Below are 23,656 nucleotides of genomic sequence, written 5' to 3'. Positions count from 1 at the left end.
CTGGGGAAAAAGGAAAGAGCCCCTTCTCTGAAGGTGCTTTTCTGGGTGGGGCAGTGAGGGATGGTGACTAGTGAGATCCCTGAGGCCTCACTATAGCAAATAGGGCCGGCAGCCAACAGAGCCCTGCTCAGGAGGTGGCAGAGAATGAGCAAAGGAGAGCCTGGCTAGTAGAGGGACTTGGAGCCGGCCTGGCCTCTCTCCAGGCTCCTCCCCACAGCAACCGCCCCGACACTTTGTCACCCCTTCCCCTTCCTTCCCACCCCCAGCCATCACCACGCCTTGCTTTGGCCTTGTAGCTGCGCTGGGCCTTTAGTTCTCCTCCCCAGGACGTGGGCAGGGTCTGTCCACTTCACACCCCGAATGTCCAGCAAAGCACTGGGCTCAGGGATGCCCACTGGTCTACTACCCAGCCCCATTCACACGCTCAGGATGGGAGGGAGGCTTTAACTAAGTCTTGCCCCAAGTCCTGCCCAGGATGTGCCCAAACACTCCAACGTCCTGGCTGCTCAGTGGCCTGTCAGGGGACAGCACAGTCTGCTGGACTGACACACTCATCCCAACGCCATCACCCAATGTCCCCTCTCCATGGAGTGTGTTTCTGTCGGGTGTTGCCTGCAGGGAAGCACCTTTGAGATGCAGCAGGGGTCGCCCCTGCAGAGTCATTTCCCGGGGTCAGGGGACGGGGTGGGGGCAGGGAGCAGGGGAACAGAGGGGCGAGCTCAAGCTGACGTCGTGGGAGCAGCGGATCTCTCCATTCCAGGATGAGGTGGGGGCGCAGAACGAGCCCTCCCCAGCCTCCTCCCCCAGGCTACCGGGAGAGAGCAGGAGTCTCCCTGCCTCAGAGGCCGGGAAGCGAGCCTCGGCGGGGACCCGGGCAGGGCGGAGCCAGCGGAGGCCCCACCCCCGGCGTCACCGGGCCCCCAAGGGGGGCGTCGCCCCCGCCCCCGCCTCGCGCTCCAGGTAGCGGCGGCCGCAGCTGCCGGCGTTGGCTGGCTGCACTCCCCAGCGGCCCGCGGGCCGGGGCAGGGGCGGGCCGGGGGCGTTCCCGCGGGCCGCCGCCCGTGATGTCACAATCGCGGCGGGCCGCGGCGCTCCGGGGTCGGCGGTGGGCGGCGGGCCGCGAGCGGGCGATCGAAGCGGGCAGCTCGCGCCTGAGTCATGGACTTCCCCTGGCCCCTCCTCTACCCCTCCCACTCCCTCGCCGGGCCCCCCCGCCGGGGCTAGCGTCGGCCGCGGCTCCGAGGGGGTGGGGCTGCTGGGAATGGCTGTGCCCCCTTCGGCCCCTCAGCCGCGCGCGTCCTTTCACCTGAGGAGGCACACGCCTTGCCCGCAGTGCTCATGGGGCATGGAGGAGAAGGCGGCGGCCAGCGCCGGCGGCCGGGAGCCGCCGGGCCCCCAGAGGGCCGCCGCCGTCGCGTACTTCGGCATTTCCGTGGACCCGGACGACATCCTTCCCGGGGCCCTGCGCCTCATCCAGGAGCTGCGGCCGCATTGGAAGCCCGAGCAAGTTCGGACCAAGGTAGTGGAGTGGGCGCGGGGCCGAGGATGGGGCCCTGCCGGGGCTGCCACGAGGATGCGGGGACCCAGTCCTCCCATCCTTCCAGAGTGTCGGTCCCAGGGGTGCGCGGCTGCTGCGCAAGAAAGGTTTGGAACGTGGTTTGTGTACGGATCTGTTTCGTCCCTAAGCAAAACTAGGCTCACACCTCCCTCGGCCCTGCACACGCCCCCCTTCTCGTGGGGCTCTTGGGCACGCCGGGTGGCCACCTGCCCACTGTCGGCGTGCTGCGTTTGCGGGCCTCACCCCGTGACGCTGGGTGCTGGTACCCCTCGCTGCCCAGAAGCTCGTGCCCAGCCAGCTCTGAAACCTGAGGAGGCGGGAACTTTTTAGAGACCCCCCCCCCCCACCAAACACACGCATACATTTCTGCCCCACCCCATGGTGGGAGCAAATCCTCCAGGCTCTGAGCTGCCTCTATAGGTCCCTGGAGCCACTCTGTGGAATTCCAGCTAGCACCCAGCCCCTCACCATAGCTGCAGGCTCAGGCTCAGCACCCCCCACACGGGCTACCTTCCCCAGCGCCAGCTGGCCACAGGTCCCGGGACACATCTGTGGACAGAGCCATCCACTGAACCCACTCTCACAGCAGCTCCATGCAGTGGGCATTCTGGGGTGGGGTGGGGTGAGGGCAAAGTTGTGGGGAGGTTCTAAACCAAGTGTGGAGGCTGACAGACCCCCCCAACCCTGGGGAGGGAGTAGCATTTTCAAAATAAGAGGTCCAGTTTGGTGTAAGACTGTCAAGGCATCAAGCAGGCCTGAGGTTAATGCCAGCATTGACCTAACATGCCATCTACCCTCCCCCTCCTGCCTCAGTTTCCCTACTTAGAATTTGTTCGGATGATCTCTAAGGCCCTCCCAGTTCTGTCCCATTGTGCCCCATAAATCCATGATTTCTTTCTCCTTATCACCCTGCTGTCCAGAGAACCTTACTCACAGCCCAGTTGTCTCCTGCCTTTTCCGGTCAGGACCTCTGACCACTAAAGTCCTGGGATGGGTGCCAACCTTAATGCCCTCCTTGTACCTCTGCCACTGGATGGGGCACGAGGTAAAGCAGAGCCCACTGCCTGGCACAAGGTGAGAGGCACCTAGTCAGGATGTTCTGTTCTGGACAACTCCCAGCCCTCCCCTGCCACATTCTGGTCCCTAGGGTTTCTTTTGGTGCTGGGATGGAGGGTAAGGAGCGGGAGGGTGCCTTTGCCTCCCAAGTAGTGTGGAAATTTCTCCACTGCCAAATCCCATTCACTAGAGGCAGACCCAGGAGTGTATGGAAGCTGAACCCAAGCTACCTCTTTTTTTCTTGAACTCTATAGAGACTGGAGACCCCCAAGGTTGGGGACAGAGTAGAGCATGAGTGACTTGGCTAAAGCACTGGGGGCTTGGGGTGGTTGTGCTCAGCATTCAAATGAGCACCTCCTGCAGGAGCTACAGAGCCCTGGGGAGAGACCAGAGAGACCCTGCCCCACCCCCACTCACGCACTGCCCTCTCCACATGCCAGCGCTTCACGGATGGCATCACCAACAAGCTGGTGGCCTGCTACATGGAGGAGGACATGCAGGACTGTGTGCTGGTCCGGGTCTATGGGGAGCGGACGGAGCTGCTGGTGGACCGGGAGAATGAAGTCAGAAACTTCCAGCTGCTGCGAGCACATGGCTGTGCCCCCAAACTCTACTGCACCTTCCAGAATGGGCTGTGCTATGAGTACATGCAGGGTGTGGCTCTGGGGCCTGAGCACATCCGTGAGCCCCGGCTTTTCAGGTGAGGAGGGTGCCAGGGCCTCTGTCTCTACTATTCTTCAAGACTTAGGCTTGGAAATCTTTGGCATGTGGGGTCTGTAGTGGAGACTTGTAAGATCTAAGAGTTCCCTGAAATTGCATTAAAAAATGCATGTTTACAGGCATTGCTCTGCAGAGAACGGCTATAGCTTTCCATGGATTTTAAGCGGTGTCTGCTAGAAGGATGGCTTCTGGGGGAGGAAAGGAAAAATTGTCGTGAGCATGGGACCAGAGGACCTGGTTCCCTAAGTGCAGCAGAGGTCTGCTTCCTGGTACTGTACCTCAAACCTCTGCCCACTCCAAGTCTGACCTGGAAACATCTCAGAGCCTTAGAAACTAAATCTGAGCCAGATCCCCAGGACACTCAGGGTTTTCTACCTCTGTCTCTGTTTGTCAAGGAAAATGGGCCCTATCCAGGGTAAGCATGGTTTACCAGCCCAGGGAGATGCTACCTCTCCTGCCAGTCTGAGCTCCTTCCAGGCTCCCTAACGAGGTGGGAACCCAGGTTTGGGGAATTGTCAAGGCCTCCTTTCAAAGGCTCACAACAACCTGTGGCTCCTGGGAAACCCCTCCCAGTAAATGCTTGGATGTGGTGGGCCCAGGAGGAACTGGATTTTTCCTTCAAGCCCTGGGGATGCTGTAGAGCCTGGAATGGGGGAGGACCAAAGAAGGATCCCTAGTATCCCTCTTTCCTCTGTGCCAGAACAAGGATGGCAAGCAGTGTCCTCCTTCCTCCCTCCAATGCCATGACCCACATGGAGGGCACTGACTTGAATGAGGCCTGAGGCAGGCTGGGGTTTACTCCTGCCACTAGGACAGGGGCACAGGGGTCTGCCTAGGAGTCTTGGCGTTTGCCCAGGCTAATCCAAGGGGAAGAAGGCCTCACTTACTGAGGAGAAACAAGTACACCTGGGGGTAGAGCAAGAAGCTTCTTTGCTTCATCACCTGCCACCCACGTAACCCCAAGTGCATGTGGCTCTCTTTGTGTATGCCTTTCAGGACCTCAGAAGAAGAGGATCTGAGAGCCCTTCCACCCCCGTGCTCCTAAGCTGCTGGTCGGGTGGCATGTTTCAGTTATGTATTGTAGCTGTGTGTGTGTATCTTGAGGGTGTGAGGCATATTAACCTATGCAAGGGTGTTTGCAGGTTCCTGCTGAACAGCTCCAAAAGTACCCAGACTAGAAATTTGAAGTCACAGCAGGGTACAGGGGACCCTGTCCTGACTTCTGCCACTGCACTCCCCACAGTGCTCCCTTAGTCTGGTGCAAATAAGCTCGGATATGGGCAGGTCTCACCACTCCCAGGATCCCTCTGCTTCTATGTATCCGAGGCTGTCACTCATCCTCTCATGCAAACAATTACCATTGTCAAGAAGATTGAAGGTGGATTTAGGTTCCCTGAGAAGAAGAATGTGGCATCTGGGGGAGAGCCAGAAATTGGGATAGGTGTGGGAGGTAGGCCCTTCCTTGATGATTTTCCCAGGATAGACCATCATTTCTCTGGGTGAAGTGATGTCTTCGGGAAAGGCCTCCAGGAGCCACCCTCTACATGTTCCCTTGAACCCCACCCCCAGCCTCGGCCTGCTGAGGCTTTGCAGCCTGAAAATGCTGAGTGTTGAGGTTACTTTCATTGCTATTCCAAACAACAGCCCTATTGATATTCAAGAAAACGCTCCGTTCATGCTCTGTTCCGAATCTTCCTTTGGGAAGGGAAGGCCTGAGTCTCAGGTCTGTTTCCCTGCCTTGCGCAAACCCTGGTGGGTTCCCTTCTTCTGCCCCAGGGCTCTGGCCTCTGAAAGAAAGCACAGCCTTCCTCTCTCACCCACGTGGTTGCTGCCACGCCCCTTGTCTCCTCTACCCTTTAGGAGGTGGGGGCCTTGGGGGCATCCAGAGGAATCCCAAAACTGCTCTGTTATCCCAATAGGATATGGCCTGCCTCTTCCCAGGGCCTGGCAAGAGAGAGGATGTCGGTGAAACAGCTTGGTAACAAGGTTTCAAACAGCCAATGCCTTTGTTGTCTTTCCCAGTGATTGTTATTCGAGCAACAGGCAGAGGCTGTATGTTGGAAGGAAGCTGACTGTTGGAGGCTTAGCAGACGGCTGGGGGGTGGGGCTGCAGAAGGGAGGACTGGCAGGGGACTGGGAAGGCCCAGCTGGGACACAGGGCCTCCGGCAATGGGGTCCTTATCAAGGCCCTCCTTCTCTGACCGGTCAGCCTTCCACTCACCCCCACCTTCTCCCAGCAACCTTCCCTACCACCCACTCCTTCTCTCCTGAGACCTTGGATAAATGTCCACAGGAGAACTTGAAAATAGAACGTTGGTTTGTTTTGCGTCCTTGGCACTCAGCCGCCAGCATTAACTCCCGAGGAAGGGGCTGCCCTGGGCCAGTCTGATTTCCTCCCCACCTTGGCCAGGCTGATAAGAGGCAGGCATTTCTTCCCTGCCTGGCATCACCACCCCCGATCTCTTGGTGCAAAGTGATCTATGTTCAGGTACCCTGAGAGGATGGGTCAGAGTCCAGGGGGAGGAGAAGCTGGCCCGCCCCCATCCCCGAGTGCCCCTCTGTTCTCAGGGGTTGCCGTGGGTACACTGGGGTAAGGCAAGGCCACTGACCTGTGACCAACAGCCCACTGCTCTGCCCTTCTGCTCCCTGAGGCAGCCCCAGCCTGATACTGGAAAGGGAGCTGCTGCCAAGCTAAGGTCTTAATTTATTTTCCTTCCTTCGGCCAAGACCTTCCCTCTGTGGGACCTGTGCTTCTAAAGGACTTGCGATCATCCCATCCTTGGCCCTCTGGCTATTGCCCTGGTGGGCCTGGAGGGCCCCTATCTGGCCAGGAGGGGATGAGTGGGGAGGGCATGTCCCAGCACTGATGCTCTACTCTTCCTGTTCCCTGCTGTAGGTTAATCGCCTTAGAAATGGCAAAGATTCATACTATCCACGCCAACGGCAGCCTGCCCAAGCCCACTCTCTGGTACAAGATGCACAATTATTTCACGCTTGTGAAGAACGAGATCAACCCCAGGTACAAAGATCTGGGAGGGTCCAAGGCTGCCTTAATGTGATCTGCCTTCCCCATCCTTTTGGTTTCAGCCCACCCTGCCAGGAGGTTTAAGGACTCAGGTCCTGGGGAGGGGGTTGGGGAGTTTCCCCTGCAGTACCTTCAGTCCTAGCTGCTAAGCCTCTGTCTCCAAGCAGAGTTAGGCCTGTTGATTAAATCTCAGGAGCTTAGATGAACAGTTTTAAACCAGTGTGCTCATTTCTCCTTGACTCTCTGATTGTGGCAGGGACCAGGGTTGGGGACAACATTTCCCCATTTTGCTTAGCAGTTGCTGAAGCTCAGAGACTGAGCTTGGCCCAGTGTTACGGGGTTTGTGAGAGGCAGGGCTTCTGTTTCTCAGCCCAGCGCTGTCTCCACCTGCCCTGCCTTCTGAACCATGAGCAGGGCAGGGCCCTCAGAATGAGGTGGGACTGAACTTAGCATCAGAAGAACTCAACTCATCAGCTGACAAGCCCTTGGGACATCAAGGTTCCTGCTACTTCCCAAGATCTTTCTTGTCCCCATGTGCCTTTGGGGACCATATCCCCACCTTGCTCAGACTGATAGCTTGCTGCTTCCCTCACTGCTTTTCCCAAGAAAGGAGGTAGACCACCCATCCTGACATTGCCTTTCCCCAGGGAAGACAGGGTTCCCTGAGTTTTCCCTTAAGCACTTGGACCAGCAACCTGAGAGTCCTGTAACCTTTAGACACCTGACTCCCCAACACACCCTGAGTGCCGAGGAAAAGATGGAGGCCTGGAGGAAAGAATGGTGTCTTGCCTTCCGTCCTCCAAATAAAAGGCAGGAGTGAGTCTCTGATTCCTTCACGCTCCTTTTTGGAATTGGCCATCACCGGAGTTCCAAATGTTCATGGGAGTAGGGTGCAGAAGAGGTTTGGGGGGAAGGATGTGTCTTCTTCTAAGATGACAAGATAATAATGAACTCCATCCCCATTTTGAGTATGTCTCTGTCACCCACATGCATGACTTTATCTGCATCCTCCCATGCCATGCTTATCAGGCACTGCATTGGGACTATTTGTCCATGGTGGCCAAGGCCTGCCCTCTCTTTGACCATGTTCAGACCTTGCCTGTCAGATATTCTGTCTGAGACAGGGACTTCCTTTTCCCTCAGGGCTAGAACAGTTCACAGAGAACAGGTCCTTCCAATCCTTCAGCCCACAGCTTTTATTTGACAGATGGAAAACCGAGGCCCAGGGAGGGGATGGGACTTGCCTAGGGTCACTGATCAGTGGCAGCTCAGGAACTAGAGCTAGGCCTCTGGTGCTCAGACATGGTCCTGAACTCTACAGCTTCCTTTGGCTGTGCTGCCAGTGTGTGACCTTGAGGGGTACTGGAGGGAGTAATCCCTGGAGGAGAGCTAGCCCAATCTCTTTGCTCTTGTCACACCTTTGAACCTTGAACAAATCAAGTCACTTGACTTCTTTGAGCCTCTTTAGGGGATGATCCATGCCCTAAGCTGCCTGACTGCCCAAAAGCGGAGCCTCAATGAGCAATCATTTAGACGAGATAAGCACCTGGAGCTCCAGGCATTGCCTAATAACCCTGGATTATTCAGTCCTTCATTTCACAGACATTGATTGACTGGGATTTAAAACAATATAAAAATGAATGTGACATTGGCCCTGCCCTCAAAGAGCTTAAGAGCCATCTGGGTATACAGGACACGGCCATGCACAGCTGCAAAAGAAGTCAGGGTGTGTAATATATGCTGGGGGTGGGAGACCAGGGAAAGTTGTCTTGGCAGAGGCGGCGTGGCAGAAATGAGCAGGGAGGCTACTCCAACTGGAGGAGATGGCTGGAGTGGGGTTTGCTCATGAGTGATGAGTAGATGAGGTTGGCTGGAGCAGATCTTTGGGAGGATTTGACTCTTAGAAAGAGTCTTGTGGGGAGAAAGACTCTTGCCTGCCGAGATCCTGACAGCGGAGTGGAGTCTGGCCAGGCAGCAGTCCCAATATCAGGAGGAACCCCAAGGCCTCCCTGCAGAGACCTGCAGCCCCTTCCTCCCCGTCCTGCTGACTCGGGGGCAGAGGAGCGGGAGGAGCAGTTTTTCCTGGGCGGTGTTTCTGGGATGTGGTGGTGGTTACTCTTCTGCCAATCCCACAGTCTTGAAAGAGCCCCATGGTGGCGGAACTGAAGGTAGCAAAGCTGACAATGTTTCAAGTGCTCAGGGGAGGGAAACAGAGCAGTGAGGGAGGCCCTGAGGAGACGGAAGGCCAGGATTGTTCCCACAGTAACCATCTGCGTGGCCTTGGGGTGGGCACAGTGAGGGTCAGACTGAGGTCAGGGACAGAGCAGCAGGCATCTTGGATGTCAGAGCCATGTTATTCAGTCCAGGACCTGAGCAAATCAAAGGACCCCTCCCGGTTCTTCTCTTTCGATGGTCAGTCTAAGAAAAAAAAAGGAATCTTAAAAGGTAGCTTCTTAAGAAGAGTCAAGACTGAAACATATCTTATGCAGACCTGTCGACACAGATAAACTCCAGGAAGCATGGGGGAGGCTTCCCCCATATCACTCCTCCCAGTGGACTCCCTGGACTCAAAGAGGCCTTTGCAGAGTCTCTGAAGGGCACCCAGGCCTTCAGAGAGAGTACACAGGCTTCACAATTAGAAGGCTCTATTCAATTTGGATCCTTGGACAGGCCAAGGACTGCTTTCCTTAGACGAGGAAGTAGAGGACCCAGCAGTGCAAGAGATATCTGGAGGCTGGGAGGAAGCCTCTTTCCTTCCTTGAGCCTCAGTTTCCCCATGGGGCTGGACTAGATCACCTCAGATTTTTTTTTTTTTTTTTTTTTTTTGAGACAGAGTCTCACACTGTCACCCGGGCTGGAGTGCAGTGGTACATTCTCAGCTCACCACAACCTCCACCTCCCGGGTCCAAGAGATTCTCCTGCCACAGCCACCTGAGTAGCTGAGATTACAAGCGCCCACCACTAGGCCCAGCTAATTTTTTTAATATGTTTATTAGAGATGGTGTTTCACTATGTTGGCCAGGCTGGTCTCGAACTCCTGACCTCATGATCTGCCCACCTCAGCCTGGGATTACAGGTGTGAGCCACTGCGCCCGGCTAACCTCAGATCTTCTTTAGCTTTGACTTTCTCAAAGCCTGGAAGAGAGTCTGTCCTCTCTTCCTTCCCCAGTGGGGACAGAGGGGCGCCTCAGTCACTGAATACTCTTCCTCGTGTTCTGGCCTCTGGGCTGGGTGAGGGAGCGATTGGTCTGTCCCGTGAGAAGGTGAGAGAGGACCACTCTCATTCTCATCCTCCTCTACGTGCTCTTGCTGCCCTGGACAGAGAAACACAAACAGGTGACACAGGAATGGAGAACAAAGCCCAGCCTCCTCCTCTCTGTCCATTGGTGGTTCTAGGTTTTTAAGGACTGCGATAAGTGTTTGGCCTTTTCAGTGTACACAGACCTGTGTGCCTCCTGGGGACAAAAGTTCAGAGCACATGAGGACAGCGTACCCTCATCAGACTTCCACATGGCCTTTGATAACTTGATTGATTGGTTTCTTCATTCCCCAACATGTGTTTCTTTCAGCAGTAAAGACTGCTGGGTGCATGGGATGGGGGTGGGGCAGAAGGAGAGGTGGACCCATGCAAATTTGTTCATGCCGCCAAGTTGCCTGTGCATGGTCTGGCAGGGGTCTGGGACCAGGGAACACGTACTCATAACTCAAGGTAGAAGGGATGAGTCACTGGGGAGCCGACAAAGCAAGCATGCTCTCATTGAAGGCTTTAGCGTTCCTTTGACAGTGTAGGAGTGAACTAAAGAAGCTCTTTGTGGCCGGGCACGGTGGCTCACGCCTGTAATCCCAACACTTTGGGAGGCAGGCAGGTGGATCACGAGGTCAGGAGTTCAAGATCAGCCTGGCCAAGATGGTGAAAGCCCATCCCTACTAAAAATACAAAAATTAGCCAGGCATGGTGGCAGGCGCCTGTAATCTCAGCTACTTGAGAGGCTGAGGCAGAGAATTGCTTGAACTCAGGAGGTGGTGCAGTGAGCTGAGACCATGCCACTGCACTCCAGCCTGGGTAACAGAGCGAGATTCTGTCTCAAAAAAAAAAAAAAAAAATAGTTCTCTGTTTGCTTTCTCATATGAGCTGATGGTCTGTTTGTGAGATGAGAGGTTAGACCATAAAGTCCTAGGATTAAGAAGATTTTAATTACAAAAGAAAAGAGAGGTTAGCCTGTCTCTCTGGTCCCTTCTCCCTGTGACACGGTGAGCTGCTGGGGTGAGCGGAGGCACACCAGGACATACTTCTGCCTCCTCAAGAGAGCTCCATTGCTCCAGCTCCCTGCCAGGGCTCTGCTCTTCCTCCCAGGGAGGAGCTTGTAAGAGAGTCTCAACTTAGGGAGCAGCACCTCCTCCTGGTGAGTTTTCCCAGCATCCTAAGAGTGGGTCTGTTTTGCATCCCTCCCCACTGCTCACATTGCCCTTGCTCTCTCTTATTCTGGAATCCCCGAGTCTGGACACTTGTTCTCACCTGCCCTGTCCTTTCCCTTTGTCTCCTTCCTTACCCTCCTGTCCCTTTCACAAAATAGCAGGGATGCCCTCAGCCAGTGACTTTTATGCCCTGCCTCATGCATTTATGCCCATGTCTTATTCAGCTTCCTAGTGTAACCAGAGAAGTCAGATGGACAGGAAGCCTCAGTGCCATTTTACAGATGATAAAAGTGAAGGTCTAAGAGACTGGCCATTTTCCCAAGGTCCCCCTGCAGTAAGACGGAGGGAGTGATAAGGTTCGAACTCAGGACTCTCGAGGCCAAGCGCCCCCCTGTCTATCAGCCCTCTCTTCACTGGCTACCTTTTTTTGCCACTGTCCAGCCTTTCTGCAGATGTCCCTAAGGTGGAGGTGTTGGAACAAGAGCTGGCCTGGCTGAAGGAGCATCTGTCCCAGCTGGAGTCCCCTGTGGTGTTTTGTCACAATGACCTGCTCTGCAAGAATATCATCTATGACAGCACCAAAGGTATGGCTTCCCTGGCCCTGGGACAAGCAAAAGGAGACCTGGATTTAGGTCTTTAGAGACAGGGTTTCGCTATGTTGCCCAGGCTGGAGTGCAGTGACCATTCACAGGCGCAATGCCACTACTGATCAGCACGGGAGTTTTGACCTGCTCCGTTTCCAACCTGGGCCAGTTCACCCCTCCTTAGGCAACCTGGCGGTCCCCTGCTCCTGGGAGGTCACCATACTGATGCCGAATTTAGTGTGGACACCTGATGGGCATAGCGCACTACAGCCCAGAACTCCTAGGCTCAAGCGACCCTCCCATCCCAGCCTCCCAAGTAGCTGGGACTACAGGCACGCACCACTGCACCCGGCGGATTTAGGTATTAAGTTAATTTATAGGAGGGAAGGGAAAAAGAAAATAAAAGTTTCCCACTTTGAAAAATCTGTGCCAAGGGCCGGGCACAGTGGCTCATGCCTATAATCCCGACACTTTGGGAGGCCAAGGCATATGGATTGCTTAAGCCCAGGAATTCAAGACTAGCCTAGGCAATGTGGTGAAACCCTGTGTCTACCAAAAAAATACACAAAACTTTGCCCAGTATGGTGGTGCATACCTATAATCCTATCTGCTCAGGAGGCTGAGACAGGAGGATCACTTAAGCCTGGGAGGTGGAGGTTGCAGTGATGGAGCCACTACCCCCCAGCCTGGGTGACAGAGTAAGATCCTATTTAAAAAAAAAAAAAAAAAAACTGTGCCAAGAAAGAACTCAAAATCATGGTTTGTGGAGGTCCTCAATGGTAGGGCACTTAAGCCATTACTCCTGACAACTCTGGGCTTCTGAGAACACTGTGGCTGTCCCGAGCCTTCAGGGAGGGAGGGGAGAGGGGAGGGGGGGTGGGAGGGAGAGAGAGAGAGAGAGAGGAGTAGAGGAGAAGAGGAGAGAGGGGAGAGGCACAGCACACCTCCTGGTGTTGCTGCCGACAGCATCACTCCAGGGAGTATTAATACTTAGCTGTATTCCTCATCCTTAGCCATGCTGAGGACAGATGTCTTTAGATGAGGAGGCCCTGAAGATCCAGCTGTGTGAGAGGGACAACTGGGAGCTGGGAAGGGCAGATAGATGGATGGAAGGAAGTAACTTAGAAGACTACTGCAGCGATGCGGTTGGGCAGGGTTGCTGCAACGGCCTGCATTAGTCAGTGGGTACATCCCAGAGGTCAGTGGAAGTTTGACCAGGCCCATTTCCAGATCTCCTGAGCCAACTCTCATCGACTGGCCTCTGTTTCATAGGTCACGTGCGATTCATTGACTATGAATATGCTGGCTACAACTACCAAGCTTTTGACATTGGCAACCATTTCAATGAGTTTGCAGGTGAGAGGGGCATTGCTACTGTCATGTGCTGCGTAGTGATGTTTCAATGACTGACCTCATGTAGATGGTGGTCCTGTGAGACTACTGTATGTTTATGGTAACAGGTACCCTATTTTCACTGTACCTTTTCTATGTTTAGATATGTTTAGATAAAGAGCTACTTAGCACTGTGTTATAGTTACATATAGTATTCAGTACAGCAACGTGCTGTACAAGTTTATAGTCCGGGAGCGACAGGCTGTACCGTGTAGCCTGTGTGTAGTAGGCTGTCCATCTAGGTTTGTGTAAGTACACTCTGTGATGATCACACAAAATCACCTAATGGTGCATTTCTCAGAAGGTATCCCTGTCATTAGGCAATACAGGACTATATTTGACCACTGTTCAAAGCACCTTCTTTATGATGGGGACCAGGGCGGGGCATGGGGAGGGCCAGAGGGGTTCTGTACTTGGAGGGTAGAGGCTAGATAGCTTTTGTCCTCCAAAATATCACAGCTTGAAGGGTTAAGGCACAGCCTGCTTTTAGAGAGTTCCAAGTCTCGTTGGGGGAGCCAGGACTCACATACACAGGGCAGACCTCTCTTAGCCCATATGGCACTTTGGTACCAACTAAGAAAATGTGACCTCTGTAGGATCCCTGAAGATACTCAGCTTGGTACACAAATTAGAAAAAGACCCCTTCCAAGGCCGGGCGCGGTGGCTCACGCCTGTAATCCCAGCACTTTGGGAGGCTGAGGCGGGTGGATCACGAGGTCAAGAGATAGAGACCATCCCGGCCAACATGGTGAAACCCCGTCTCTACTAAAAATACAAAAAATTAGCTGGGCATGGTGGCACATGCTTGTAATCCCAGCTACTCAGGAGGCTGAGGCAGGAGAATTGCCTGAACCCAGGAGGCGGAGGTTGTGGTGAGCCAAGATCGCACCATTGCACTCCAGCCTGGGTAACAAGAGCAAAACTCTGTCTCAAAAAAAAAAACAAAGAAAAAGACCCCTTCCTCCAGGTGGACACAGATAATTGCTGCGGCTTGGCTACCACAGCACAGGATGACTTCAGCCTCCGCTCCTTTGTCCAAGGTCCTTTATGCCCAGTGCAACTGGTGAAGTTGTACATGGGGGCCTTCCATGCAGATAAGGAGCAGAACAAGCTATAAGTAGCTGTTTGCCTGGTGGCCTGATGAGAATCGTCTTAGTAGAATCTAAGAATGTGCTATGTAATTTGACTCCCTAAGTTCAGTTCCTGGCTTTGCTGCTTACTGGATGTGTGACCCTTGGGCAATTTATTTACCCTCTCTGTGCCCCTATAAAATGGAGATCATAATAGTACCCACTTCATAGTGTTGATATGAGATATACACACACACACACACACACACACACACACACACATCTGACACATACTAAGCATTGTATTGGCGTTTGGTGCTGTGATTAGACTGGGAAGCTTTCCGGGAGTGGGAATGGAAGGGGCAGTGTAGGGGGATGATGATTCCTAGGGTAGGCAGTTGTTCTATAAAGGCATGGTATGCACAATGGAACCATTTGTGTAAAGGAAGCAGGGCAGGTTTTTCCAGCTTGAGACTTAATTAGGTGGGACCGAGGAGGCAACTCACATGGATGGAGCTGGACACTGGGACTGGAGAGCTGTCCCCAGACTAGCACAGTGAGGGGTTCACATGATGGGGCCGGGCCCTGTGGCTCAGGATAGGAAAGGCATGCCCAGGCCAACTGGAGAGCCACTCTCCACCAGCACCATCAGGCCAACTGTGTTCCTTCCAGAACCCCAGGCAATGAATCTGTTGAGCATTGACTGTACCTGAGAGTACACCTAGGAATGCCTGGAGTGATGGGGCCTCAGCTGGGCAGAACAGCCGAGTCTCAGGGTGTGCCATGGAGCAGAGGCTGGTACCAGCAGGGCCCTGGGCCTGGGAATGCTTGGATGCCAGGCCCACTGGCCTTTCCATAGAGGATAATTCTTAAGCGTTTTAAGTTCTTCTCACCCATGGCACAGAGCAAAGTCCAGCTGGAATTTCTCCAAAGGGGTAGATTGCAGCCTGCTCCCAAGTTGAGAGTGGAGGAGGCAGAACCTAGCATGGGGGAAGAAAGAGAGCTGGGGAGATCCAGACCTGGGGAGAGGGACCTCACGGATACGCAGGAGTGAGGAAGACGGTTCTGGGCACTGGGAGATGAAACTTCTGCCTCTAACCACCTTTGAGCTTGAGCACACTTCTCTTCTGTGGGCCTCCGTTTCGACATCTGTTCCAGGAGATTCTTTTCTAGCCACACTCCTGGAGCTTCAGGACACTGTGTATGTTTCTCCAGGGATATAAAGGAAGCTTGAGAAGGACAAGAAGAGGAAGGAGGGGACGCTGGAGAAGGTGGCCCAGTCCTGGTCTTGTCTTATAAACTTCTTTTTCTACCAGCTCTGAAGCCACGGTCTGTTCCACCATGCCCAGGATGAGGCTGGTGATACTGGGCTGGCAGCTGGAGGGCTACAGCAGGGCTGGAAGGAACCAGAGCCATCTGATCCATGGGTTCCCAGCCCAGCTACGCATCTGAACCATCTGGAATATTGGCCTTGGGTGGGGTGCTCTCCGGGTGATGTTTTTAAGTAGCCAGCTTAACACCAGGAAGCCATGTTTGATATCCCTACATGAAGTCTGGCTCCCTCATTTGATAAATGAAGAGATTTCAGCGAGTGATAGGAAAGGGCTCCCCTAAGGTTAATGATGTTAGCATGAGGCCTAGGACTGGCAATGCTGATCCAGGGCTAACTGAGGGCCTCCTGTGCACTGGCATTTTTGTGCAGTGGATGGGAGAGACCCTGGAGCTATCTCAAGGGGTTCCTGTGACTCCCAGGATGGTGTCTTGCTTCTTAACCAGTCTGCCTCTCTCTCTGCTTTCCTCAGTCCCACAGAAGCAGTGCTCCTAGCTGGGATGGGGTAGACCCCCACACTAGCTGAGTTTTGTAATCAAAGAAGCTGCCTGCTCAGGGCCACCTTCTTGGGCACAGCCTGCAGGTCAAAGGAGATGGGAGTTTTGAGGGGAGAAGGGAACACTACTGAGCTGGAGGAGACCCTAGGTGGGCCCATCTCCCAGCAACTTGTATCTGGCCTGCCTCCCCATCAGGCGTGAATGAGGTGGATTATTGCCTGTACCCGGCGCGGGAGACCCAGCTGCAGTGGCTGCACTACTACCTGCAGGCACAAAGGGGAATGGCCGTGACCCCCAGGGAGGTGGAAAGGCTCTACGTGCAAGTCAACAAGTTTGCCCTGGTGAGTGCCTTGTGACTAGGGCTGGGGCAGGAAAGGAGTCAGCAGGAGGGGCTGGTGACCCACCTAACCTCCTACCCGGAGCCCAGGGCTAGGTGAGAGCCTGGGGACATCCATCCCCGGCTCTTGACCCACCCTACAGGTGAAGCCTGGGAAGAGCCCTCTTAGGCAGCCCTTAATATTTGATGTCCCGTTCCCTGCTCCCCCCAGCCCCACCAAATCTAGGCTCTCTCCTCTCTAGAGAAACTTCCAAGAAATAGCCTACCTTCCTATGTTAGCAATTCCCTTGTTTGAATAAGTAGTTCTACCATCTAACCTCAGCCCTTCATGCTGCAGTCAAATTCATCCATATACATATATACATACTTTTTTTGAGGCAGGGTCTCACTCTCTTGCCCAGGCTGGAGCACAGCGACACAATCATTGCTCACTGCAGCCTTAAACTCCTGGGCTCAAGCGATCCTCCCACCTCAGCCTCCCGAGTAGCTAGGACCACAGGTGTGTACCACCACTCCTGGCTAATTTTTTTAAAACTTTTTGTACAGATAGGATATTGGTATGTTGCTCAGGCTGGCCTCTAACTCCTGGCCTCAAATGATCGTCCTACCTCAGTCTCTTGAGTAGCCACAGTTACAGCTCACGCTGCCATGCCTGGCTGTGTGTGTATGTGTGTGTGTGTGCATGCGTGCGTTTATGTATATATATATATATATATTTTAACCTTTAGAGAAGATAGAGAATGTCAAGCTCTAATCCTTCTTTGTAACTACCTCCACTGACTCAGAACTCTAAGTAAGCTTTTCCCAACAGGCTCTTCCTGCTCAAATGAGTCTGCTGTCACTTCTTAATTCTGAATGCCCCTTATCCAAGGCACCTGGCCATGCCAGGGCTCCACTGGTGTGTGCTCAAGGATTGCTAACTAGTCTCATTCATGTCAGCTGCGCGTTAGTAAGAAGCTAAGTCAGCTGCCTGGAATTTCACAGTACAGAAAAGAGCTAAATAAAATCTTTACTTTTCTGTAATTTCAGATTCCCTATTCTGTTTTCCTCACTGGCATAAAACTGATTCTATATTAGGCTCTTCCTCCAGTCTTAAGACTTTAAGACCTTAAGAACAGGCCTTCCTCTTGCTTAGTGTTTCAATGATCATTCATACATGCTAGCTTACTATGCCCCTTTTAAATGATGGAAAGGAAATAAAGTGTAGCCAACCCCTGAGTGAGGAGGAATCTGGGATGGAGTGGGAATGGGATGGGAGAGCCACAAGGGTGGGGGCACTCGTGTGGGAAAGTGATGGTGTCACTAGTGTTTGCTCAGGGGTACATGGGAACCACAGCTCCCTGGCTTTCTTTTTTTTAACTTTTATTTTAGGTTCAGAGGTATACATGCAGGTTTGTTACATAGGTAACCTGCAAGTCACTGGGGTTTGGTGTACAGATTGTCTCATCACACAGGCAATAAGCATAGTGTGCGACAGGTCGTTTTCCAGTCCTCACCCTCCTCCCACCCAGTTCCTGGCCTGGTGGGTACCTCCAGCCACAAGGAGAGCAGAGTTTGATGCTCAGCAAATGCCCAGGCTGGGGGGTTCTTGTTTCCATATCTAGGTTCATTTTTCTAGTCCAACCAGCCTCCCAGTAGGAGAGAGGAAAAGGAGTGGAGGAGGTTAGTGTGGGGATCTTCAGGCAGACACGTGGCCAGGGCACTGCTGCCCATCGCTCTTCCTTCCCTGCACCTTCCTGAAGGGCACTAGCCCCCACTGGCTGTTAGGCCTAAGCTCTGGCTTAGCGGTCCATCTTGGCCTGGATACCTTGGCCTTGAAGACTCCGAGAGATTCCCCTGGGTGGGGAAGAGGCCAGAGGTGGCGTGTGGGTCCTGCTTAGGTTGTGGGCACTCCCTGAAATTCCTCACTGCTGACTACCCACCTGAGGGTTGGTGAACACCGGGGCCTTGGTAGAACTGGCTCTGCCCACCTTTCTCTAATAAGAGTGGAGGCTCCAAATGCTGTGCAGTGACTTGGGCTCCATAATTTCCCCAGCCTGTGCTGGGGAGACCCCACCACATCTCATCCAGGGTCCTAGCTGTGTGTCTTCCACAATGACTCCATCCCTACAGCTCTGTAGAGTCAGAAGGAGGCATGGTGAGATTGCCCGGCTGACCCTCTCTGGTCTGTTTCCAGGCGTCTCACTTCTTCTGGGCTCTTTGGGCCCTCATCCAGAACCAGTACTCCACCATCGACTTTGATTTCCTCAGGTGAGTGTGGGGGTGATGGTGGGGTGTGGACAAAAGGGACAGCCTTGGTTGAGCCCAGGGTGCAGGCAAAGGACAGCCCAGGCAGAATGCCCAGAGTCCGCTCCCCTGCTCTGCTGACTCGCCCCCGTTCCAGCTCATCTCCAGCAGAGCCATTGCCCCCAGGGGATGCCAGGAAAGTGCCACTCTGAAAAGAGAAGTGTCACATCCTCCCTGTGCCTTGTAGGAGGTCTGCTAGTCCCCACTGCATCCTACTGCCCACTTCCTGCCCTGCTGCCAGTGCACCTATCCACGGAGCCTGGTGGCGGATGGAATTGTTGAAAATCAGTCTGAATTCTCGCAGGTCCTATCCTCATTTTACGGCAGAGAGGACAGAGGTCCTGAGAGCGGAAGTGTCTTGCTGAAGTCATGGGCTGGTTAAGTGTCGCCACGCCGCCTTCTGGTTGGGCAACAGGCCCAGCTACTCCTTCAGAACTCCTAACATACATAGCTAGCCGCTGCTTGCATATTGATGATTTAGGGGGTCCCTGTCCTGTGAGGTTCCTATGTCCCAAAGCACCAGGAATCATTTCTTCCTCCATTCTTGTCGAGGGCCTTGCCCTTCTCCTCCTTACCTACCTTCAGCTGAAAGGGAATCACTACCCTGGCTTCAAAGTGTTCATAAGAGAAATGCAGATGAAAAGCATGGTGAGATGTCACCTCACCCCATTAGGATGGCTGCTATTAAAAAAACAGAAAATAAGAATTGTTGGTAAGGATGTGCAGAAATGGGAACCTTTCTGTACCATTGGTGGGAATGTAAAATGGTGAGCTACTGTGAAAAACAGTATGGTGGTTCCGTAAAAAAGAAAAATGTGACTTCCGTATGATCCAGCAATCCCATTTCTGGGTGGGCAGCCAAAATCACTGAAAGCAGGCTCTCAAAGAAATATTTATATACCTGTGTTCACAGCAGCATTCTTCTTGGCACAGTAGCCAAGAGATGGAAGCCACCCAGATGTCTGTCCACAGATGAATGAATAAATAAAATATGGTATATACATACAGTAGAATATTAGCCTCACAAATGAAGAAAATCTGGTCACTTGCCACAACATGGATGAACCTTGAGGACATGATGCTAAATAAGCCAGTCACAAAAAGACAAATACGGTTCTATAAGAGATAACGAAAGTGGTCAGATCCATAGAATCAAAGTTGAATTGTTGCCAGGGGCTGGGGAGAGGGAGAAATAGGGAATATTGCTTAATCCGTCTAGTTTCTGTCATCCAAAATGAAAAAGTTGTAGAGATTCATGTGCACAGCAATATGAATATACTTCCCAATAGAGAACTGTAAAAACAAAACTCCAAACAAGCATGTTTGTGGAAGGGTTGCTCTAGTCTAAGAAGAAAAAATTATAGTTGAAGTTAAAAATTCAACTTTTATAGGCTCACGCCTATAATCCCAGTACTTTGGGAGTCCAAGGCAGGCAGATTCCTTGAGCTCAGGAGTTTGAGATCAGCCTGGGCAACATGGTGAAACCTCATCTTTACAAAAAATACAAAAATTAGCCAGGTGCGGTGGCGTTCACCTGTAGTCCCAGCTATTCTGGAGTCTGAGTGGGAGGATCATCTATCATCTGAGCCTGGGAGGCAGAGGTTGCAGTGAGCCAAAATTGTGCCATTGCACTCCAGCCTAGGTGACAGAGCCAGACCTGTCTCAAAATAAATAAATAAATAAATATTAAAAGAAAAAAAATAAGGCTGGGTGCGGTGGCTCACACCTGTAATTCCAGCACTTTGGGAGGCTGAGGTGGGAAGATCACGAGGTCAGGAGGTCGACCATCCTGACTAACATGGTGAAACTGCATCTCTACTAAAAATACAGAAAAGAAATTAGCTGGGCGTGATGGTGCATGCCTGTAATCCTAGCTACTCCAGAGGCTGAGGCAGGAGAATTGCTTGAACCAGGGAATTGGAAGTTGTAGTGAGTCGAGGTTGCACCACTGCACTTCAGCCTGGCAGTAGAGCGAGACTCGATCTCTAAATAAATAAATAATAAAAGAAGCAAAAGAGCTAATAATACTAATCAGTCTGGGTTGGGAATGACCTCCCCAGACCTAAATAGGCTTAGAGCCGCTGAGAAACTTCCCTCATGATGTGAGCACCCCGAGCATGGCCCACCTGCCTGCCTTCCTCACACCCAGCTTCCTTCTGTCTTCCCCCAGGTACGCAGTGATCCGATTCAACCAGTACTTCAAGGTGAAGCTTCAGGTGTCAGCCTTGGAGATGCCAAAGTGACCAGCCACCCCATCCTTCCCCACCCATCTGTCTGGCCAAACCTGTTCTCCAGAGCTCAATTCTGCGCTCCGGGGTCCACACCCTTGGCCAAGGTGGGAGAGGGGACAGGTGGGTGTCCAGGGAGAAGGCTCTGTCCCTGCCACCAGCCCCCAGTGGTGGCCACTGAAGACCTCATTCTCCTGTCCGGAGGGGCTGATAGGACCCACTTCTGGGAGTCCCTTTCACCTCACCAGGCTTGGGGGGAAAGTGCCTGCAGCCAGGGCCTGGACCATAACCACCCCTGGGAAACATCATTCCCAGACTCAGGCCATGCTGGAACTGGGGCTGCCTTACATGTGTCTTTACCCCTTCCTGGCCTGGGGAAGGAGGCGAGGAGGGCTCCTTTCTACCTCCAGTGCCCTGAGCCTCCAGCCCGTCTCCCCCTGCATGCCCCACGTGGGAGGTGCTGAGCTCCAAACCAGCATCATGCCAACCCTGACACATGGATGTACATATCTTGGTGATGCGTGGGGGCCAAGAATTGAGCATGACAGCTCCCTCAGCAGCCACCTCATCTGAGACCCTTCACCTTCTCCAAACCGGATCCAATCAAATGACCTCTTCCCAAACCTCAGCCCCAGGAAACATGCTCCCTGACATGCTCTCCTATGCTTGTTCTGTTCTCCTACTAGGGGGACAGGAGAGGGAGTGGTAAGGCCCTGGGCCTCCAGAACCTGGCTCTGCTTCGTGCTGTGGCTTGGCTGGAGGGGACATGGCCAAGGATGAGGTGGCCAAAACCAGAACCAGCAGTCTCCTGCCTTGTTCCCTCCCTGGCCTCAAGCCCTCCTTCCAGGGATGCCTCTCCAGCTCTACCTTATATCCTGAAGCTGACCTGAGGTCTCCCTATCTGGGAATGACTAGTGGGAGCCAAGAGGATGGGGTGGGGGCCAGGGGCCCCCTAGGGTCCAGCGTGGGAGGCTGGGCAGGATCCCATCAGAAAGGTGCTGACTGAGCTGGTTGCCCAGACGCTCAACAGCTTCCACCTCTTTTCTGCCCTCACAGCTCCTCGGGGCCCTCCTGGCTCTGGCCCAGAAAGTGATTCATTTGTAAATTATCATGATTTCTGCATTAAAATGCTCATTTCCGGACTGCTGTGGCTGAGTGGCAATGGTGAGGAATTGACCCCTGCATGGGGGGCTGAGGGGTGCTATAGCCCCTCCTGATGACTCCCTACAACCTGGGCTTTATGCTGAAGTCACGGTAGCAGCCTGCACACATCCTCCCCTGCACCCAGCTCCGAAGGCTCCGGAACTTCTTGTAGACCTGGGCAGGACCCCTATTTCTCTAACTCAGCTTCTCTGCCTTTGACCCTCTAGGTAGAATCTACCCTTAGAGGGAATGAGGCTGTGGATTAAAAGGACGCTGGCTGACCCAGATGAACCAGTGACGTCCTAAACACAAGTGCTCAGGACCTCTTCCTCCGTCATCTCCAGCTCCCAGCTGTCAGGGGTGGGGAAGGGGCTGCTATGAGAGTGGGCAGGAGTGATTTCTGGAACTTTCTCAGAAGGCCAGAGGGAGGAAGGAGCAGAAAGTCAAAGATGAGAAGGGGGCACCCCTCTTAGCAGCCGCCACTCTGGCTATGCTTTCCAGGCTGGGCATCAGGCAGCAGCTGATTCAGACTGCCCCCCGCCAGGAAGTGCCCAGTGCCCTTAGGGGCAGCAGTGGCAACAGCAGCCGCAGCCTGCCAGGTGGACTCTGGTTGTTTGGCTTTTGCCTGCAAAAAGCACTCTGGTGCCATGGCAACCACTGGAGCTGGCACCTGCTGCTGGAGCCTTCAAGGTCATGGTGATCCAGCATAGCCAGGCCCTCCATGGGCAGCAGCCTCGGGGGGTACCAGTGGGGGACACCGGTGAAAAAGGTGCCCAGGCGTGGGGATGGTACCAGGACTTGGCAGGTAGGGGCCCCTTAGAGTCATCCATGGTGTTAGGTGGTCACAGACACGATCTGTCTGGACTAAATAGCAGTGTCTCCACTCCTTGTTCCTCTCTGAGTCACCTCTGGAACTGAGGGCAGAATTAACACTGTGAAGCCAACTTTGTTTCTAGCCTCCTGGGCTTTGATGCTGCATCGCTGGAGGCAGCCATTGCAGTGGTGAGTAGGGAATGGCTGGAACAGACCCCCTGCCCCCATCACCCTGTGCCCCTAAAGCCCTGGACACATCTGCATGGGAAGTAATTAACAGCAGGCATCATCCCACTGCTGCCTCTGAGAAAGCATTCTCATTCCCCTAGTCCTCCAGGGGAGTGAGCCGGTATGGTGGCAGAGGGCACAACCCTGGCCCGCCAAGTCTGGGAGTTCCACCTTCACTCCTTTCACTGCCACCCTGGGCTAACCAGCACTCCTACCCTCCTGGCTGAGCACTGGGCCTTGGAGGCTCCCAAGTGTGATCTGGGTTCAGACCCCTAGCAAAGACCTCAAAGGATTCCTGGGCAGGTTCACCTTCCCAACGAGCTCTGCCCCTTGTCTCTGCCCAAGCAGCATGGAGGGGACAGACTTGTGGCCCAGCTTTCCTGTTAATGACTACAGCACTCTGCTCCTGGCTTCTGCAACCACCTGGCCCCATCCTGCCTCTCATGGAACTGGGGGGTGGGGCTCCAGGGCCCGCTCCTGTGTCTCAGCAGATGGAATAAGGCAGGCAAGACAAGAGGACTTGGGGAAGGGAAGAGGAACTCAGGACCGACAGAGAATGTGGGAGTGAGCCAGGGTGGGAGAGTCTTAAGGAGACTGGCAGAACCTGGTTTGTACGAGTGGAGGAGGCTGGGGCAGAGGGCCAAGGAGGGCAGAGCGGATGGACCCTTGGAGGTGCAATGAGCAACTCTCCCTCAGGACCACCAGGGGGCAGGCGCTGCCACCAGCTCCTCCTCCCACCTCTGCCAGCATCTTTTCCAAACATGGGGTTGGGAAGGCAAAGGAGGCTCGGAGAACCTGAGCTGGGAAAACCAGCCCGCCAGCATCCAGGACACTCCCCACCCAGACCAAATGGCTGGGCCCTTAATTCTTGGGCAGTCTCCATTCTACACCCTCCCAACATTGGGGTCCTAGAATCAGCCACACCTACCCTCTCTCACCAGCACCCTCTCCAATCTAGAAATCCCTTCACCAC

General features: G+C 53.7%; 1 protein-coding gene across 7 annotated transcripts; it reads left to right on the top strand.

Moving 5' to 3' along the window:
• Window positions 1-951: 951 nt before the first annotated feature.
• ETNK2 (ethanolamine kinase 2) lies at window positions 952-21,951 on the top strand. 7 transcript variants are annotated; one of them, XM_078356919.1, is made up of 9 exons: window positions 1,332-1,519; window positions 3,055-3,314; window positions 6,231-6,353; window positions 11,217-11,359; window positions 12,632-12,715; window positions 15,844-15,989; window positions 18,162-18,235; window positions 20,442-20,622; window positions 21,556-21,641. In XM_078356919.1, exons 1-8 carry the CDS (start codon window positions 1,346-1,348, stop codon window positions 20,512-20,514), a joined length of 1,077 nt encoding a protein of 358 aa, XP_078213045.1. In that variant the 5' UTR covers window positions 1,332-1,345; the 3' UTR covers window positions 20,515-20,622; window positions 21,556-21,641. The 7 variants fall into 7 exon arrangements, with proteins under 7 accessions (XP_035136401.1, XP_035136399.1, XP_078213044.1 ...); XM_035280510.3 differs by lacking the exon at window positions 18,162-18,235 and having other exon boundaries at window positions 952-1,519; window positions 21,556-21,951; XM_078356920.1 differs by lacking the exon at window positions 6,231-6,353 and having other exon boundaries at window positions 1,086-1,519.
• The last annotated feature ends 1,705 nt before the right edge of the window (window positions 21,952-23,656 follow it).

The sequence above is a fragment of the Callithrix jacchus genome, chromosome 19 (assembly GCF_049354715.1).
Source record: "Callithrix jacchus isolate 240 chromosome 19, calJac240_pri, whole genome shotgun sequence".
In the NCBI taxonomy this organism is placed as follows: Eukaryota; Metazoa; Chordata; class Mammalia; order Primates; family Cebidae; genus Callithrix; species Callithrix jacchus.
The sequence above is the reverse complement of the archived record's forward strand: the minus strand, read 5'-3'. Positions and strand labels throughout refer to the sequence as shown.